Source organism: Pleurodeles waltl, chromosome 9, assembly GCF_031143425.1.
Source record: "Pleurodeles waltl isolate 20211129_DDA chromosome 9, aPleWal1.hap1.20221129, whole genome shotgun sequence".
NCBI classification, from domain to species: Eukaryota; Metazoa; Chordata; class Amphibia; order Caudata; family Salamandridae; genus Pleurodeles; species Pleurodeles waltl.
Window position 1 is genome coordinate 158367641 of NC_090448.1, and position 20451 is coordinate 158388091.

Genomic DNA, 20451 nt, shown 5'->3' on the forward strand with positions numbered 1-20451 from the left:
TGGAATCCCAGCACTTGTTATACTACATTAGATTTGTAATTACTTAGCTAACACCAATGTCACTGTAGCGATTTCCGAGCTGGAGAGTGCATTCCACGTGGTTATGACTTTTCCTACATGCCAAGTCTGTCACTTTCAGTGCCTTATAAAGAAATTCAGTGTCTCATCTCCCACAGAGTCCTCTAATGTTTTCCTGTTGCCGATCTGGTTCTGTCCAGCTGGCATCATCTTCACCTATCTCTAGTAACAATATCAACAAGTGTTTGCTATCAAACTCCTTTTTAATATCCTGGAGAGATTCCTATTTTTCAGTGTCTGAACAATTGTCCTCCTTTATTTTCCTTGTGCCTTTCCAGGTGCAACCTACCTTGGTCTTCGCTTGTGTGGTTGGTGTGGAGACGCATGGCAGCTAAGGAGTTGGAAATACTGCAGGACAGATATATAGTAATGGGGCAATTAGCCCCATGGATTCTCAACAAATTATAAAACGTATGCAACTCCTCTCCATGCCCATAATGCAGAGAAAGTGAAGCAGTCATTTCAATAATTTAGTGTGCCCGGAATTAGTGTGTGTGCCTGTTCTAGCAGGGAATGTGCCTATTTATTTAGGTTGTTTGCATAGCACTGAACATCACATGTTGGTTATTTCAGTGTTTTAAATAGAAAGGCGCTTTAAACTCAGCGAGTTTTCTTCAGCGCTTTCACAACAATCAAATTAAACACACATACAAAATGTGTTTATATTTTATATTTTATTAGGAATGACATTTTCAAATGGGTTATGAAGGAGCTTCCATTTTTAAATTTTGTGATTTTTCAAAAATCTTTCTCCATTACGATATAGGTTTATCAACAAACAATAAAACAATCAGCAAACCTATGAGAGGATCGGGCTCAAACAGTCAAATTAATATCAAAAAGTTCACATACGACATTAACATAAAAATACAATATGAAAGATAACCTCAATATGAGCTCTCTGAAGCCAGCACTGAACTGTTTTCATTCATGATACCCCATATAATGGAATGCAAGACTAACCAAAGGGGAGGCGACCAAAAACGTTCCTCAGTGCATTGTATGCAAATAGTGTTTTGGAAAATGGATTTGAAAGCCATGAGCAACATCACATTTCTTTTTGCGGAAAAGTTGTTTAATAAATAGAAAAGGAATGCAAAACTTCAGCAGATAGAAATGACAGGTCATCAGAAAACTAAAATTGCAAGGGGTAATACTTCTAAAAAAAAAATGTAGAATATTGGTCTGGAATATTGGTCCAAAAACATTTGGTTTAAAACTTTATTTTAGAAGACGGTTACAACTAGGGTTGAAAAAACATTGTGTGGGCTCGAAGACATAGCGGAACAAACACGTGCAAAAAGACTGTCCAATTGCATGAACAAAGAGCTACGAAATACATGTGCTGACGAATGACAGTACTGGGATACTGTGTGAGTGCAGATCAACTGCTTCATCAAGGTTTTTGGCATGGAAGGATCACAAATGTAAAACATACCCGAAATTTAAGATAAGTTGATTTTACCCATTGCAAAACACAAATAAGTAAACACTTGGCAACGTAATAGCATCAAACACTGCTGTCAAAACCTTCTCCCGATTCAAACTGAGATGCACGTTGGTTGGTGGTTGGGTTGCAACAAGTCAAAAAGCAAGTCCATCAAAGAAGTCCTTAGTTAAATATAGTTATCCGATTTGATTTAGCGCTTTGAGAGCTCGTTTGACAACCAATCTAGACCTTCATACAGACCAGTTCCTTGTGTTGCGCAGGTAGCTTGCACATACCACTGTAATAAGCAAAAAATAATAATTAGCATCATTTATCCTGGAACCACTGCAAGTCTCAAAAGGGCTTTTACTGTACCCTATGACAGAAATGAAAAATAATACAAAAACATGCCAACCTAGCTCTGGTTTAGATTTCTTATCAGAGGTTCTGTAAATCAGCCTCCGTACTACAGCTGCAAAAAATAAGTTGGCCAATTAAGGCAGCATAATAACAAAGATACTTTGTATCATCACCCAATTAGGGGGTCACGAACTGTAGGCCAGACACAATCAATATAAAAGCTGAACTGAGAAATCTTCCTTTCATTCTTAAAAGTATCCATCACACAAAGTTCAAATGGATTTTAAGAAGGTCTTGCTTAAAACAGTTGTGGAGAGAGAGACAGAACGAACGAATATTTAGGTGCATTTTAAGAGTGAACATTTGCAAATATTTTAATGTGACATTTAAAACGCAGGCTAAGGTATGAGAAAGCCACTTTAAAAATTCGAATATTGCTTTGCTGAATTACATTTTTCAAAAAATCATTTTAGTGAATATAGGTAAGTGGTTTGTCTTGCATCATCCTACACCATTTGAATCTCGTATTATACACCATGGATAACTCAAATACAAAACCAGACTACAACCAAAATGAAACTGTGGGTATGTGCTTTGTCACATCCAAGACTAGTACCTGTTTATGTTCTTCCACCTCTATGAATTTATGGACATGCTAAATTACAATAATTTTCAGCCAAAAACTCAATTTAAAGCAGCTGAAAAATGTTTCTGAAAAGGATTTTAAAAACACTATGTAGTATGATCTTCTCTCTGACCTTAGTACTATCCCATCCTCGATAATTACATAGTCCGTAACACTGCTCATAGGCAGTCAGAAGACTGAACTGTATCATGCGTTTGTGAAGAATGAGATGTTAGGAAAATTCATGTATTCTACCAAAACACACTCAACATTGTAGTCGTTCAAAAACCACAGCTGTGTAATTAAAAAGAAAAAAGAATCCCATGTCTCACCACCATTAGACGGCTTGTTCGTGGGCACATCAAACTTCCGTCCTGACGTGCAAGTAACTTCTTGCTGTATAAATTATCTTTTCTTCCTCGGTTTGACTATGCTCAACTGTATGTACTTATCCAAAAATTAGTGGGAGTTCTACCATTTGGATATACGCTTATTATTCAATATGTCCTAGCCACCAGTGGTCTTATTATACTTGGGGCGCAAAGTCCCCATTTGCGTTTGGCTCAGCTTTAACAAGGTGCGCCAGATGCACACAGAAACACTGTGCTATACTGCATTGTTACAGCGCCCTCCGTGCAGCTGCGGATTCACACCTGCCCTAAGGGCAACACATTAGAAGGAACTCTTTAGAAAGAGCCGACACTACCTATATTGCAGAAGGGACTTCACAAGCCCCTGCAGCCTCTTCAGTAATACTACAGTGTTCAGGGGACCAGAAAGTGGGTGACCAAGCCAGATGTGCTCTAGGGCACTGTATGTAAAACAACCCAAGGACTATAAACAAAAACATGCTACTTTAAAGATATCCTAGATTAAACACACTTTCTTCAACCAATCATTTTCCAATATCTACTGAATGATAAGGCTAAAAAAAAATAACTTGTTCCAATGCTTCAGAAAACTAAGCACTGTCCTCAACCATGCTCCCCTCTCATCCTAATGACTACGAGATAGGAACTAGGCAAATTATATCCCTGGGTCAATTTGAGTATGTAGAAATAAGCTCCCCAGGTCAATGAGCTTGGTAACTGGATGAGCAAAAATCATGTTATTTTGTGGAACACAGTTTATGTGTGCGTTTCAGTGAGGTCGAGAGAGAGACAAGTGTTTTTTAAATTTTTTTTTTTTTTTTTAAGTTAAATCAAATGATTACAGGCTCGCCCACAGGAACAGACAAAGCTGGAGCAGAGTTTGGAATTGGCTTTAAACACTTTAACAAGGCTTACCACTAAATGATGAAACAGTAACATATTGCTATAGAAACAAATACTCACAGTTCTGTTGCGTAGCGTCTGAAGTGTTAATTTATCTGTCATTTCACTAATAGCCATAGCATTTGGCAAATCTTGTTTGTTGGCAAACACCAGAAGCACTGCATCTCTTAACTCATCTTCTTGAAGCTAATCAAACAAAAGAAAAATGTGGTTTATCCAATCACAATGGCAATCTACCCATTAAAACCAGGCAATCAAAAAATTAATCAACTGCACATATTAGTAGCATATGGCCTCAAACCAGTTGCACACTTGTTTTTTTTTTTTTTTTTTAATGAACCGGTCACCTTGTTATTATTTAAGAAATTGACTCCTCCATTTTAAGTCCTTCACAGGCACAGAAACACAAATGGCAATGGCAGGTTACCAGGGACTTTTGAGCCACATGTAGCAAATCTACACTTCTATTCCTTAATACCACATAAGCGAAGAACATTAACCTCAAGTTACTCATTTTTAGGCTGAACTATATAGTGCTTTCACCAGTTATTTTATTTTCTTGGACTTGGCCCTCCGGCAGGGTCATCCTCAAACTTTTTGCCTTCACCATCCTATTTTCTGAACCTGTTTTTGTTGGCTCTTAGGATTCTGCAAACATTTCCACTGCTAACCAGTGCTAAAGTACTTGCGTTCTCTCCTTTAAACATGGTGAAATTGGCTTACACTGAATTGGCACATTTAATTTACTTGTAAGTCTTCTAGCAAAGTGTCACCTGTACCCAGGGCCTGTAAATTAAATGCTATTAATGTGCCTGCAGCACTTATTGCGCCACCTACATAAGTAGCCCCTTAAACATGCCTCAGGCCTCCCATTTAAGCTTGTGTGTGCGCAGTTTGACACTGCTATTTAGACTTGGCAAAATGCAATTTTTGCCAGGTCTAAACCCCCCTTTTTAATACTTACAAGCCACCTCTAGGCAAGGGCCTACAGAGACCATAAGGCATGGTGCGGTGTATTTAAAAGGTTGGCACATACGTTTAAGTTTTACATGTTCTGATAGTGAAAAACTCCTGAATTAATTTTTCACTACTGTGAGGCCTACCTCACAGTAAAGTGATAACTTTCAATTGGGAGCAGGTAGGATTATCAAGTTTGGCCTCTAAAGACTTGTAATTTAAAAATGTATTTAATTGTAAAGTCTCACAATACTGAAAATGCCACATCTAGAAAGTTGGCATTTTCTTGTCCCAACCTTTTGGTGCAGGTATCCTGTATCCGGTGTCACATGACTAGGTGTAGCTGGCAGTTGGTCTTTGTGTATTACTCCCAGACAGTTAAATAAGGGGAAGGGGGGGTAGGTGTTGGTAGGATGAGCCATCTCTGATTTGACAGAGGAGGAACTTCCACCAACCACATTGCACATCATAAAGACTGCCTCAGCACACTCACAAAGGGTTTCTCACAAGCCATTTGTGACCCCAGACCTGCTGGGGGCAGGGAGGAAGGAAATTCCAAATACCTCTGGGTTTGGAACCCTCTGGAAATTTCTCCTACTTCAAAGCCGGCACCAATGATAAATAGTGGACCCTTAGACCCAACTCTTGAATACATTTCTGGACCTGTGGAAGACTTAGGAGGACTGATGTGCTGCTCTGCTGCAAGGACTGCTACTCGGATGCGTGAGTGAGAAGAACTGGACCTGCACCTTGAACCGAGGACCACCTGAGTGACTCCAAGGGCCAGTTGGCTGGCCTCCTGATCAGAGCCTTAGTGACATAAAAGGCTTGAACCATGTTGAATCCAGTACCTGTATTCTGCATTCTGCTAGTCTTGCAACCCATGTGGAGCCACCCAGTCTTTGACCCTTGGGAGTGGGCTTGAAGGTGAGCCTCCAGCCCAGCTGTGGACCAAGCAGACCAGACACAGCGTGATGCATTGCCTGCTGCTGCATGACCTCACATCACAGACGCAGCTCATCGGAACCATGACTGTGTGATATGGAACTGTCACTGCACGATGCAGGACCTTGCATCCCAGCCACTCGGAACCACCGTTGCATAAACATCCTCGATGCAAGAGCTCGCAATGCTCTGCAACCAGGATTTAAGATACTTTGCTCAGCTGGCCTAACTTAGTCCCAATATACAGCCTGTGCTCCAATGCAGTTGGCCTTAGCTTGTGACTTTGTCCCAGTCCGGTGCAACTAGATTATCACAGTTGTGCTTTGTGCTTTTAAGCTCTATTTTTACCGAACGCTTTAAACTTGCATATCTTCGGTTCTATTGTTTGGATTTTTATTTCGGTGTCAAATAATTTATGGAATATTACTCTGTTTTCTAAATTGGTGTGGGATTTTCCTTGTGTTTTCCCTTTACTACTGTTTGATGTGCTGCATAAATACTTTATACATTACCTCCAAGTTAAGCCTGACTGCTTTTGTGCCAATCTACCAGTGGGTTAAGCACAGGTTAATTTGGGTTCGGTTTGTGTTTCACCCTGACAGGAATTGTGGTTGCTGCTTGATTAGAACTTCAACTCCCATAACCAGTAATCCAATTTCCTACAATTCTGAATGTTGTATTTACTCAAAAGTCTGTTGCTCAGCATTTCTCAGCCATTTGCTTCTTTTCCTCTGGAACTTTGTCATTAGCTTGGATCAATCATATCAGCCCACAGGAGTATTTTAGCCTCAATAGTTTTCTGTTTGTTATTTTGGTGTGCCCTGTCACCTCTGTAGAAAAGCATGAGGGTCTGTTTCACATCTGAAAAAAGGGTTGCTTTATGTTCTGTAACCTGTTTTTTTACATGTGTTTGCCAGGGATGCCCCCTCAACTCTACTGACGAATACATATTTTACCATCTTGTAACAGTATTTTATACACTCTGTTATTGATGTGTTGTTTCCAAGATGTAGGCTATATTTAGAATCAGTCAGCGAGATGCCCAGCAGCGCTGGCTACTGAATGCTGACAAAAGCATCTGAAAAACGGACACTACTGAAAAAAGGAAACTTTCTCAAGTGCATTTATTAAATGTTGCCTTTTTGTGGGCTCACTCCTAGTGCTGCTGGGCAAACAAGCACTGGCAAAGCACAAGGATATTAGCTCACAGAATTAAACAGACCTCCATGCAGTATGCAGGTTAATTAAAAGCCAGGGTAAATTTACTGTATTGGTCTTTAAATTGTATGGGAAAAACAAGCACATTAGGGTGTCTCCACACCATAGCTTGCTCTCATGCTATGTCTTGACCTTGATAACACCAACCAGTAACACTAACTGGAAATTTCAATCCCAGGACCGGACCTACAAACACTGTCAAAATAAACGTTTTCTCAGTTTTTTACATTCACTGTTTTGTGCACTGTTATGATCACCTAAATAGCTATTAGTCCTACTCTTAATTCAGTATGTCAGTCCTTTTCCTATCACTCTTCAGTTTGTTTCTGTACTGTAAAGATGCCTTATCATCAGTTATCTGCGCTGCTGTGGGTGTTCAATCAAGCAGGCTTGTACTCCTGCTCACATAAGCGTACCTATGCAAAAAGCAAACACTGTTGCTATGGTGTTCCAACTGTGTGTGTGTGTGTGTGTGTGAGAGCAGCGAACACTGCTGCTGTCAGTATTGCAAGTGATCTGCTGTATCTGTTCCTAGGGTTGTTAATCATGAGATATCCTTTCTAAAACAGGCATTCAAACAGTTGGATTTATCAATGCAGGTTTTAATTTAGCACTACTGCTACGAGAAATGGTAGGACGCTGAAATGAACCTCTAACAATGTGATGTTTGAATAAGTACTGTACCATCACTCACTTTAAACCTAGGTCCTCAGCTCCTGAAGAAAAGATGACTTATCCTCAGTAATGGTCCTTCTGGGAGATTCTCTAGCCACAGATTCATCACCTCCTGAATATCCCCAGGCTCTAAACTGGATCCAGACATTTTGCACCTATCCTGCACTGGTAGGTGACTCTGGTTCTACAACTGATGTGATGTTACAGGAGCCATACCGCACCATCCCAGTGCTCTGACATGTCTCTGCCCATTTCTCAAGTCCTTAGAGACAGGACAAGGACCTAAGATCAAACCTTCATATGCAGCGCAACAGAAATAAAGTGGAACCTTTTCAATTTACAGAAATCTATGACCATTCTTCAGAACAGATAGGTAAGCGGGATCATGATGAATCAACAGCTAGTGTATCCACCAGAGATGGTATTACTTATGTTAAGTAACTTTTTCTTCTGAGGCCCACTTCTACCTTCAGATTACTCACATTCTAAATAGATACTTCAGCAGCAATCCCCTCCTAGGTGGTGGATCTGAAGGAGTGGTTAGACCAGGAAGTCCTGCAGCACAAAGCAAGCTAAATGGCCACCTTATCACATACAAGTCCACGCTGTAGTGAATCCTTGTTTGTTTTAATGGGAAACAGGAGTCAGCTTAGCCTTTGGCTTGCAGAGTCGTGCACCCGTCACCTAGTGACGTTTACCCTACTTAGCTTGCTCTGTTTTAGTGCATTTAACTATATCTTTTAAGATGGTTGCCTCGTTTTTAGCTAGGCCTATGTTTTAGTTTCACTTTATCAGTGCCACCGCGCCTCGGCATCAATATCAAGCGACAAAGAAAAACAAACTGTAGGTGTTCACATTAGGGTACTTTCCCTCTTCATGCCTTCGAGGGAATCGTTTGTATAAATTACCGTTCCAATCATGTCTTGTTATCTATTGTTTGGGAACAGACCTACGTCTGAGCAGATTTGTATAAATGCACCTCACTTAGACAGATAGTCAGAGGGATTCCGACCAGATGCTGATGCTGCCCGTCACCCTGAGGCTGACCCAGTCTTCATGTCCCTCTGGAGTCTGAGCTAGATACCTCATTCCAAGGAAACGAGGTTTGGGGGGCTCTTCTCATGGACATGTCATTGGCAGATTAGGTTTAACATACCTAACTTTCTTTTAGGTTAGAGATTAGGTACATCATATTAGGTTATTAGGACATCTCTCATACTTTATGCCATTTCATGTCATTGTAGGTTGGTGGGGTCTTGGTATTAATGACTCTTATCTTTACCATTCTGTTTTGTGCATTATTCATGATCCTAATCATTGCAGCCCATGCAACTTATCGCAGATTGCAGTTTTGTTAAATAAAACCTATTGAAACCTTACTGCATCTTCTTCATTGCCTGTGTTTGATAGAGACATGTGTTTGTGTGAGAAACGGGTAATCTCCGTTTAACCACAAAACTCCCTGAGATGTCACACTCTTGAGTTCATGCTTAAAGGCTGCCACAAATCACCTTTTACTGTTTGGGTTTTTGGTGAGGTGCTGCTTGTGAGCTGGGAGGGTTGGGACGACAGTTGTGACTTGTTGCAGGACGGACAGTCATCTGCAAACACAAGTACTGTCATCCTTTAACCAGCAGTCTTGCCTAGAGCAAGAGTCAAACTACAACAATGCAATAATACTTTACGAATGTGTGAAGTAAGACCATGTCGCTGTGCAACAAATCTCTGCAACCAGAACTGCCCTGGCCAGTGCTGAGGTTAAAGCATTTATTCTGGTGGAATGAGGACAGATTCCTTCTGATGGTTCCTTATTAGTAAAGGCTTACCAGATGTTATTTGACAGGATGACAAACAGGACAATGCACTCTTCTGGACTGCATTACCCTTCTTGTTGCCAATATATCTAACAAACAGCTGGTTGTCAAACTGAAAATCATCTGTCTGGTCATTGTAGAAACTGACTGCTCTATGAGGGTCCAGCTGATGAAGCCTCTCCTTTGTGGTGTGGAGGGTAAATGTGGGAAATGTTATTGGCTACTTTATATGAAACAGGGTAACCACTTTTTATAGAAAAACTACTTTAGATCTTAGGACCAGTTTGAGAAGTTGTAAATGGTGGACAGACAACCAGCGCTTGAAGATCGCTGACAACACACTGTAGTAATGTAGTATGATCAATGGTTGCAACTGCCAACTGTGTAAGGGGACAAATAGAACACCTGCCTTAAACTGCAAAAGCAAATTAAGGTCCTACTGGGGCATGACAAAATGAAAAGGTGGGAACATGTAGGTTAGCCCCTTCAAACAATCTTAACTCAAATTGGGTACCTGAATGTAAACTTAACAATATCTGTTACACAGCTTTGCTAAACTAAAAAAAAGATAAAACCTCAAAACTTCTGAAAGGTGTGCTTTTAATGGATCCACACACTAGTTGGCACAAGCAACAAAGGTTCCACCGACCAACATAAATACATTTTGTGTGGGGACGAAGAGCTGAGAGAATAACACCAACCACCTCTGACAGTAGGTGAACAAAGCTCAATCTCCAAGCATGAATGTGGAGGCCTAGAGATCAGGCACTTACTCTGCCTGCCTTTAATTAGCCATATCCCTAAACAGGCAAGACCCATTAAATGGAATATCCTTAAGACTTGCCTGAATGTTGCCAGAAAAACCTGTGGACCCTAAGCATGCCTTCTTTAAGCCCACTGAATCACATGAATCTGCCTGCCGTCAGGTTGGCCATCACTGACCACATCTGCAAAGTGATCCTTCAAAGGGTTAGCTAGGCATGACACCACCATACCTGCTAATTGACAGTGCATGGGTGAACCTCACCAATAGGCATGTAGCCTTCATCGGACAGAGCCCCAGCTACCCACCCAAAACACCTTTCTTTCCCCATGTCCTCCAGTTTTGCCTTAACTCCCTGGGTCTGGGTAGCACAGTGAGCAATGCTCCCGGTTCTGCTTGGTGCACTACCAATCTTTCAGCTAAAAGGTGCGTTGACAAGTCGTCCGTGTCTCATGGAGCTAGCCTATAACGGTGGGCCATCTGTCTACTCATAACTGGGCAGATATTGGCTTGACTCAAGCCGCTTTGATTGGTTCAAGCAGGACTACAATGATTATTATTAGCAGTTCAGATGCAGAAAAAGCGGGTTGTAATATGTCCATCAGAATATTGCATTTCACCTCTACGGTAGGAAGTGGCAACTCAAGCACCTCTACTGCTTTTCTGAAAACTGTATGGAGGGAGAAGTCACAAAAGGACATGCCATTTCTGTTTCTGGAGAGGTGTTGAGACCGCTGATATGTCACAACGTCAAATGTATGCTGTGTCCAGTTGTGCAGCACGCAGCAAACATCTCCCTGTCACTCCTGTCAGATATGTGCAATAATTTCTGGCATCTGACTATTAGGAATCGAATCCAATCCAAAGAGGTCCTTCAGTGTCTGCCAGGTATGCTGCCTTGCTGAGCTTCCAGGATAGGAGCAATCCCTGTGACTGGCCTCCTCAACCAATCTCTTAGTCTCCCTCCTAGATTTCATTAAGACTGCGTCATTTCTAGGGCTTGCTCATGAGGGGAACTCACGCTGGTGCCAGCTCTGGTGATGGTGTCAGTTGTGTCTGTGATCCAAGGGCCACTGGCAAGGGCTTTGCTGATGGTATTGCTAAACCAGCGTGGCTTGTGGAAGACCTCTCGGGTGAAAAGGAGCAGAGGGTGAACCTACTGGTAGTATCCCAGTCGGAGCACCAGGCAGAACCATGGGACCCTCCAGGCACACTAGAGGGTACCACTTCACACCTGTTGAGCACCATCTTGGGATTTAGAAACTGCGCTGAATAGACTGGAAAAGAAGCTGGGGCCATGAATAGCCTGACATAAGAGTCGGTCCTGGAGCTAGCAAAGTATCCGGTGAAGAGGTCTCAGGAGGTAGAATGTCCACAATTTCTGGTTCAGAGGATGGTCCTGCTGGAGAACACTGTGGTGACCCATCTTATGAGAGACATTCAATCACCCTGCCTTCTCCTATTCTTGCGTTTTCTCCTCTTTTCCTTGGAAGACTGAGACACTGCAACTTTGAGCCTCTCCTTGACCAATATGGAGCGCATTTTTTGTCATGTGCACAAAAAAAAAAAAGTCTAGCATCATGCTCTTTTATGGTCTTGTTGTGCATGAGAATACATGTTTCATGTCTAGGAGTTATGCTTTGGCCCCGAGCACCTCATGGAGGCTGGAAACAACATCTGTTCACTGCAGGAATGGCAGGGGTATTACATATGGGGAGACATTCCTAAAGCACTGTACAATGAGAAGCGGTTTGTGGGAAATCATGTGAATATCACAAAGGGCAGAGCCATGTCAGAGGGTGCAGATAAAAGGGAACTGATGGCAGGGCACTGGAGTGGCACTAGATGGCTCTATCTGCCCTGCAACTGACCTGAAGTGGAGCCAGTGCAACCTACTGGTGAAGGAGACATATTGCAAAGTTTCCATATCCAGCCTAGCGCCCCGGGATATTGAGAAGGGGAGGACTCTGCAGGCAGAAAGTTTTCCTCAGAAAAATGTAGTACATACATTCTTGATAAAAATAAAAAAAAATTGGGGGGGGGGGGAGGGTTGTCAAAATCGGTTTTTTTGGGACAGACCAGTTTATGGTGTGTGTAATTGAATTACTTGCATCTGCCTCAATTGCTGAATTGTCTTTCTGGACAACTACTCAACACTTGCTTTGCAAAATACAAGCTTTAAAAACGTCTCACAGAAATGAAGGCCACATTTCATAGGCAACCATGCTGCTACACTGGAAAAAGCATTTAACTTCCATTTGCCCCATGACCCTGCTTGCTTTCACTTAATGATACAGTACTAGATATTGTTTGCTAAAGCAACCAAATTGATGGCACTTGTCTAATTCTGCTCCCTCCCCTGAGCACAAAATGCAAAAGACAGTAATCAGGCGATGACTAACAGAAAAGCATGTATCTTTCTATGTGCACAATGTCAGATAACGGCTCTCTAATCAATCTGTCCATGTAAGCCTCTATATTTAACCGCTATGTCGTACATTTGGAGTATTTAACTTGCAGCCATGTTATTTAGGTTAAGTTTTTACTTCACAGGTAAGTGAATTATATTATTGTATTTACACATTTACACATATACACAAATGTATACATATGTATACATACACACACACACTTAGGAAAAACAAAAGTTACAGGGTTGTTATAGTTAGGTTCACATTCACATTCATTTAATTCACACAAAACCATAGACATTCAGCAGTTACAGTTATGGTTAGCTAAAGTAACTATAGCTCGTGCCCTAAGGTAACTAACTTGCGCCCTGCCATGCATAGTTTTCTCCTTAATTTTACCGCATATATTACATTGATATTATCAATTATGTTATCAAAGATGTCAAGTGTTCCCTGCTCTCGCTTGGTGGGAGCTGTCAGCTTCTACCACGCAAACGTCTATGCCCCTGGGACCTGGCCCACCCGGGGGCTTTAAAGAAAACAGCCACAGGGGCCCGCACTTTTTTAATATATATATATTTTTGCTGCAATTTGCAGCAACACTTAACAAAAAAATAAAATATTGCATTGCAGGGGAACCAGGAGGGCCCCACAACCAAGGCTAAGGGGTCAGAGTATTTATACCCTGCCTCCTTTTCTCTATTTTTCTCTCTTTTTATTTGGGACCTGGACAAGTAAAAGTCCCAAAATGGCTGCCACCCTTTCCTGCTTGAGGAATTGCCAACCAATCAGATCTCTGCATGAGATCAGGAGAATTTGCAAATTATTCACGCACCTAGATATACAAATTTGGATTTCCTTTAATATCTCAAAAACTACTGAATGGATTTACACCAAATAACAAAAAGCGCGCTTACAGGACCAAGAGCTACCTTTCTGCCACATTTGTAGAAGTCCGTCCAGTGGTTCGAGCTGTAGTTGTGTCTAGAAATCTCTATGGGAATTAACATCGGAAACACACTTTTTTACTCCCCTTTTCTCTGCCCCTGCTTAACGGATCACCCAAAATCAAATGATGCACAACTAGAATTAGTGGCACACTTTTTTGGGAAAATTTCATGAATATTAAAACTGTGCCAAAGATACAAACAAGTCAAAAAACACTTTTTTGGAAACTAGGTCCTAACTATGCCTCCTGGTGACTGTCTGAAGGATACCTATATCTGCATGTATATGTATGGAGAAAGCTGGCCTGGTGTGTGGTGGACATCTCTGGTGTTGGCAACCCTATACCAGGTCCAGGCAACCCACATTAGTGAATGTAGGCAGTGTCTAGGAAGCCAGGGCTCTTGAGGTAGCTGTGGACGAGCAGCCAAGACTTATCAAGGAGACATGCAAAGCTTATGCAATACCACAATAGTCACACAGCAACTTATCACACATGAAAGAACCGCACACTGTTCCAAAAATAAAGGTAATTTATTACAGTAACACCACACTAGATTACTTGTAGGCAGTCCCCCAACTGGAGGCAAGTACAATATATATATATATATACATATACATATATACACACACACACACACACATAATTAGGAAATGGCACAGAAACAAGCATTGGTAAGAATTAGTGAAAAATAGTAAAGGCCCTAGGGGAGGACCAAACCATATATGAAAATAGTGGAATGGGAAGTGAAGTCCCCCACCCAAGGATATGGAGTCATTTGAGGGAAGCTGGAAGAACTAGGGACCCCAAGAGGTTGAGTGCCTAAATGACCCCCAAGCAACCAGGAGAGCAGAGGTAAGTACTTGGTTTTCCCAAGGAGTATCATGAGGACTTAGAAAATGGATTGTGCAATAACAGGACCAGACCAGAAGAAATCAAAGGTGGATTTTGGAAGAAGAGGACCTGTAAAAGAAGGGTACAGAGTCCAGTCGAACAGAAGCCACTACCCACCGTTCTGTGGATGAAGATCCAGGTCGATGTGGGAAGAAGACCAGCTGTGGAGTCCAGGAGCTGCAGGAGTCCTTTGAACGGTGCAGATGGTGTCCCTCGTCGGTCGTCGGGTTGCTGATGGTCAGAGGTTAAAAGAACCACCAACAAGCCTTGGCAAATGCAAGAGGAAGCAAACAGAGTTGCAAGGCTGAAGAGGACCAGCAAGGTCCAGAGGAGAGCCAGCAGAAGCAGTCGTAGCCCCCACAAGCAACTCACTGGCAGCAGGCACAATAAGTCGCAATGAGGCCCTTTGAGCACACCTGGAAAGGAGTACTACGTCGCTGGAGCAGTAGAGAGGAGGCTGTTCTTGGCAGGATGAAGAGCTGGAGGCCAGGGCTACTCTAAGCCTGAAGAGCCCCTGGAGTAGGAGACAACAAGCCTTGGTAGCTGCAAGAGTCGCAGTGCAAAGGAGTACTGCCCTCCAAGGAGAGGCAAGGGCTCACCGTCTCCAAGTTGGACAGCGGGCAGAGAGGGCTAAAGGGGACCACTCCAGACTACCACCTGTGATGTAGGATCCACGCAGTTACAGAGAAGAGCAGATCCACACAGCCGGGTGTCATTGCTGTAGGTGCCTGTAGATGCAGGGGAGTGACTTCTCCACTCCAAGGGAGATTCCTTCTTGCTTCTTGGTGCAGGCTGAAGTCTCACAACCCCAAAGGATGCACAGCCAGGATAATGTTGCAGTTGCTGGAAGGAGCTGGAGAAACAATGTTGCAAGGCGAGGCTATCTCATGAGTTGCAGTCTTGTCAGTTCCTGAGGAGTCCAGTTGCAGTTCCAGTGGCCAGAAGTAGAAGTAAACAATGCAGAGTAGTCCTGGTGGAGTCTTGCATGTTGAATCTGGGGACCCACCCTCGAGGGAGTCCCTTAATATCCCTAAAAGGGAGTTTGGTCACCTTGCAAGGTGACCACCTGTCAGGAGGGGCCTCTGACCTCACCTGCCTGACTTGGCCACTTAGATGCTCCAGGGGCCTCTGCACATCTTGGTTTCAAGATTGCAGAATCGGTGGCCACCTGCAGGAGCCCTGGGCACTCTGGGGGTGGTGATGGACAGGGGAGTGATCACTCCCCTCTGTTCAGTTTCGTGCCAGAGCAGGGACCGGGGGTTCCTGGACTGGTGCAAACTGGTTAGTGCAGAGAGGGCACCAAATGTGCCCTTCAAAGCAAACTAGTGGCTTGGAGAGGCTACCCCTCCCAAGCCTTTTAACACCTATTGCCAAGGGAGAGGGTGTTTCCTCCCTCTCCCACAGGAAATCCATTGTTATGCCTTCTCTTGCTTGACCTAGTCAAGCAGCAGGAGGGATCAAACCTGTCTGAGGGGTGGCAGCAGCACAGGCTGCCTGAAGAACCCTAGAGGACTTGTAGGAGCAATACAGGGGGGTCCTCTAAGGAGCCCCCAGAGTTCATGGAATCATGCAACCAACACTGGCAACAGTATTGGGGTATGATTTTGGTATGTTTAATACCAAACATGCTCAGGTTCGGGGTTACCATTATGTAGATGGGCACAGGTAATGAGTGACCTGTGTCCAGTACATGGCTAAAATGGCTTTCCTGCACTTACAAAGTCCAGCGCAATTGAGCTGGAGTTCGTAGGGGCACCTCTGCTCATGCAGGGGTGCCTTTACATGCAGAGACCTGCACCCTGCCTTCTGGGCTCAGAGGGCCTACCACAGGGGTGACTTACAATGACCTGGTGCAGTGACCTGAGGTAAAAGGGTGCATGCACCTTTTCACACAGGCTGCAATGGCAGGCCTGCAGCCACATTGTGGATGGGCTACCATAGTGGGCACAGTACATGCTGCAGCCCATGGGGGACCCCTGGTGTCCCAATGCACTGGGTACCTAAGTACCATATAATAGAGACTTATAAGGGGACACCAGTACGCCAACCGATGAGTGCGCAAAGGTCCTAGGCAACCAAATTTAGAGGGAGAAAGCACAGTCACTGGGGTTCTGGTTAGCAGGATCCCAGTGACTCCAGTCTAAGCACACTGTTAACAGGCAAAAAGTGGGGGGTAACCATGCCAAAAAGAGGTTACTTTCCTCCAATATATATATATAAATATTTCACTTAAAAAACAAAGGTTACATGGCTGTTATAGTTAGGCTCACATTTTAAACATACCTTAGAAATTCACCAGTTACAGTTCGAGTTACCTCAAGTAACTATAACTCATGCCCTAAGGTAACTATAACTTGCGCACCCACCATGCAGTTTTTCCATCAACACTTTTACTGCAAATATTACAGTGATACTAGCAATGATGTTATCAAACATGTCATGAGTGCTGTAATTTGTGGGGTCACTAGCAGTGCATGGCGAGGGTGTGATCACATTCAATACATTGCTAGTAGAACAATTCCATTCCTGCCAATGGCTGACTGTAGGCTGTTGAAGGGAAGTAACAGCAATTTGTGAATCCGCCCTAAGCCAATACCTGCTTCTTGATCAGTGGTTTGAACATTAAAATATGTGCATGTCAGGGAATAGGTTGTCTTTAGCTTTCGAACAGAAATAACTTTCTGTGATAAGGTATGTACCCTACTTTAAAACTACATCTGGAACACAGACCACACTGTGAAACAAGAGGGATGTTTACCATTTACCGCCTTGGGTGACAGCTTGGTCAAAGTTTCAGGCCACAATATGACTTTAAAAAAAAAAAAAAGTCCTATAAGCAACATTTTAATTCATATGGTGTAACCAATGCGAATGCGACTGCTTGAAACCTGGACAATGTAGATCGTTTTCAACACTTTACATTTAAATAGTCGGTTCTGACCTTGGGGATGCCATTATATGTATTTTTCATGGTACAGCCACAGAAAAACTCTGCTTTTCAGAACAAATCTGCATTTGAGAAAACATGCCTCAAACAGTGTCACAGTAAGCGTTTTGAAGTAGGGCTGTTTTACTCTACTTTGCTTCTAACTGCAAAAGTAAAGTTATTCTCATTCCTGGTGACCGCATTAGATGGGAATTGGAGTACTTCAGATTTTTGTTAAAATCCATCCCTTGTATGTTGAATGTCAGGTCATTTAAAAGCTATCTTTATGCTCTTCTTTGTGGCTGCATGTGGAATTGATTTGAAAACAAAATTGCACAAGTGTAGATGGATGCAGGGGTAGAAAGGTTTAGGTCGGGCTCCTTTTAATCTGTTACTTCCCATTTCTTTTTGAGTAGTATAAATACCCACAATTTATTCTGTCAAGAGAATCGTCCATTTTCACAGACATATATGTTGCTTACCTACAGCTAAAAACAGCCGTTTTCAATGCTTTGAGATCTAATGCTGGATATGTGCGCCTTTCTTTAATTACCAAAGTCTGGAGCTCACCTCACCACAAATCCTTATTACCATATATTCATTTTTTGTGGCCACAAATCAGAAGAATACCATAAACTAATTTTTGTGTGGCTAACTCTAGCCTCCTTTGAAGCACAGATAACATTTCCCTGCTGGTACGTTCCCCCGTTTGTATTTATCCGGGGCAAAATCTAGAAGAAGAAAGAGAGGATCTTTCACTCACTGCATTTACAAGATTGGACTCACTTGTGGATTAATCACTGCATAACCTGAATTAAGGATTAGAGTCCCCGCACATACCACTGATTTGAATGTGGACAGTCTCCATACCAAACCAACCAAGTCTGGAACCAATACAGAATCTCCTGGCCAAACAAGTGAGATAGGGGTTAAACAGAAAAGCACTTTCTTGGTCGCAGTGTGTATTCATTTATTTGTGTACTTTCTAATCTTTAAAGGAGGAATGTCAACATCTTTTACAATGTGTGTTAAATTCTAGCCCTTAAAATAAAAAATAGTGTAAAAAAAATATCAAAAATTTTACTGACCATTTTCTGTAACTCTTCTGCCGCTTCCTGAATTCGCTCTCGGTCATTGCTGTCTACCACAAATATAAGACCCTGGAAGGCAGAAAACATATGTTTTTACAATTGATGTGTTTTTTTTAAACAATTTCATTAGTTTTCAAATACATGAAAATACACAGTCATCTTTACAGGAACTGGGGTTTAAAATCTATAAGTACACATTTTGCCAGACATAAGAAAACAAATATATTTTCAAACTCAGAGCCCCACTGATCTTCTAGCTTCTCAGGATTAATATATAGCACCATCACACAAGAATGGTTGCTTTTGGTAACAGCATGTCCCTAGTGATGCCAGTACTGCCATATTTTAGTATACTTATTCAGGCACCTTCATAGACTTGCTTCTCTGCCACAATCAATGTTGTTTTAAAACGTAAATAATACAGGCCCTTATTTTAACCAACGGTAGCAGCCTATTGAGCAGAGGAATGTGCGGAAAGATGATTGGGTTAGGGAAATAGAAAAGACACCTAAGTGAGGCAGCAAAAGAACTGGGAAAGACACGTCAGTTCCTGAGCTCAAGATCTATGCTCTAGATGGATCCATGTCTGAGGTTTAAGTGGAAGCTGTGTCAAAGAGGCTTTCAGGAGCAGCTGCAGGTTGGACTGAGTTTTGTGACCTGCTTAACAGGGGGAAAAAAATGCCTGCCAGAAGTGACAGCAAGCCCTTAAGTAAAACGATCACTCAGAGACCCAAGCACAGTAATCCTTCCCTTGGTTCTTCTTATGCGGCCCTCCCTTGTCACAGTAGTTACTGCCCATGGTGTGCGGTTTCCGACCAATGAAGAGGACACGGAGGACTTAGGTGAACGGCTTAAAGGCTCTCCAGGCTTATTCTATTACAGAATATGGGCAAGAAATAAAGTCATGCATATGCATCAATCATTTATGTTTAAATGCCCAGGCTGTATATTCAGTGAGGAATCCTGGTGCTGAGCTCGATACCATCTGTCCATCATTGGGCCTTTACGTGGCTTTCCTGACGCTTCTGATACAAGCTGCAGTCCTCTTAGTATGCTTTTATTGTTTGGTGTTGGGTTTAAATACACCCAGCGGTCAACCGCAAGTTGTCAAAAATAGTGCCAGGCGCATATTTGGTTAAAAAAATAAAAATAAGACCACACAAAATATTGTGAGTCTGTCATAAAAGACCCATGGTTTTTATGTCGCCCAGCAACCCATTCATGGCATGTCTTGAAATTACTTGAATTGACTCATCAACATAAAAGAGGGCTATTCTCTGCAGCAAACCCAAAGCTGCCAAACTAGTGTCATAGTAAAATGTAGGAAAGCTTCTGAGTGTTTCAGCCGCTAGACTCTTGAGTTGTCTACCTGTACAACTGCACGATCTTACTGAGTATCCACAGATTGAACCGGACAAATATTTGTTAAAACTCACCATTGAGGTAAGTAACTGAAGTCTTGTTTATTCTCGTTTCATATGGTTTATTAGCATCTTTCAGAGTGTTTTTCATTCCTATTTATTAACATTTTATTCAGTGTTGTTTGTTTTCTTTCCCCATGCAGTGTTGTGAAGCTTGTATGGAATTTTGCAAACATTATTATCAAATATATGTAAAGCCAAATATGAATACAGAAGAGAAAGGGCTGCAAAGGCAGTGTAACTTAATCTTAGAACAAATTAATTTTTATCCTCACATTTGTGATCATATCTTTAATGTGTAGAACTCTATAGTCACATACCTGTGTATTTTGAAAGTAATGCCTCCACAGGGGTCTAATTTTATCTTGTCCACCAACATCCCATACGGTGAAACAGATATTTTTGTATTCTACTGTTTCAACATTAAAACCTGAAAAGAAAAAAAAAGACCCTGCAGTCACTCTATGAACACAAAAGATTGACAAAATTACAAAAAAATTATCTTTAATTTCAGAGCAGCTACTTCAACTTCATTCCAAGGAGTCTGCAGCATAGCAATTCTAAAACAGTTGAGTGACGGACTGTGACTAAAACGTTTGAAGTCAAAAGCCATACTGCTTTATT

The 20451-nt window shown here is 42.2% G+C and overlaps 1 protein-coding gene across 1 annotated transcript in view; it reads right to left on the reverse strand.

Moving 5' to 3' along the window:
• Positions 1-737: 737 nt before the first annotated feature.
• Positions 738-20451, reverse strand: part of ARF4 (ARF GTPase 4) — a 32164-nt gene continuing 12450 nt past the window's right edge. The window contains exons 3-6 of the mRNA XM_069206471.1: positions 20148-20257; positions 18404-18475; positions 3827-3952; positions 738-1805 (exon numbers count right to left, since the gene is read on the reverse strand). Coding sequence (XP_069062572.1) covers positions 1719-1805; positions 3827-3952; positions 18404-18475; positions 20148-20257 — 395 coding nt within the window. The 3' untranslated portion in view covers positions 738-1718. The remainder of the gene's footprint in view (positions 1806-3826; positions 3953-18403; positions 18476-20147; positions 20258-20451) is intronic.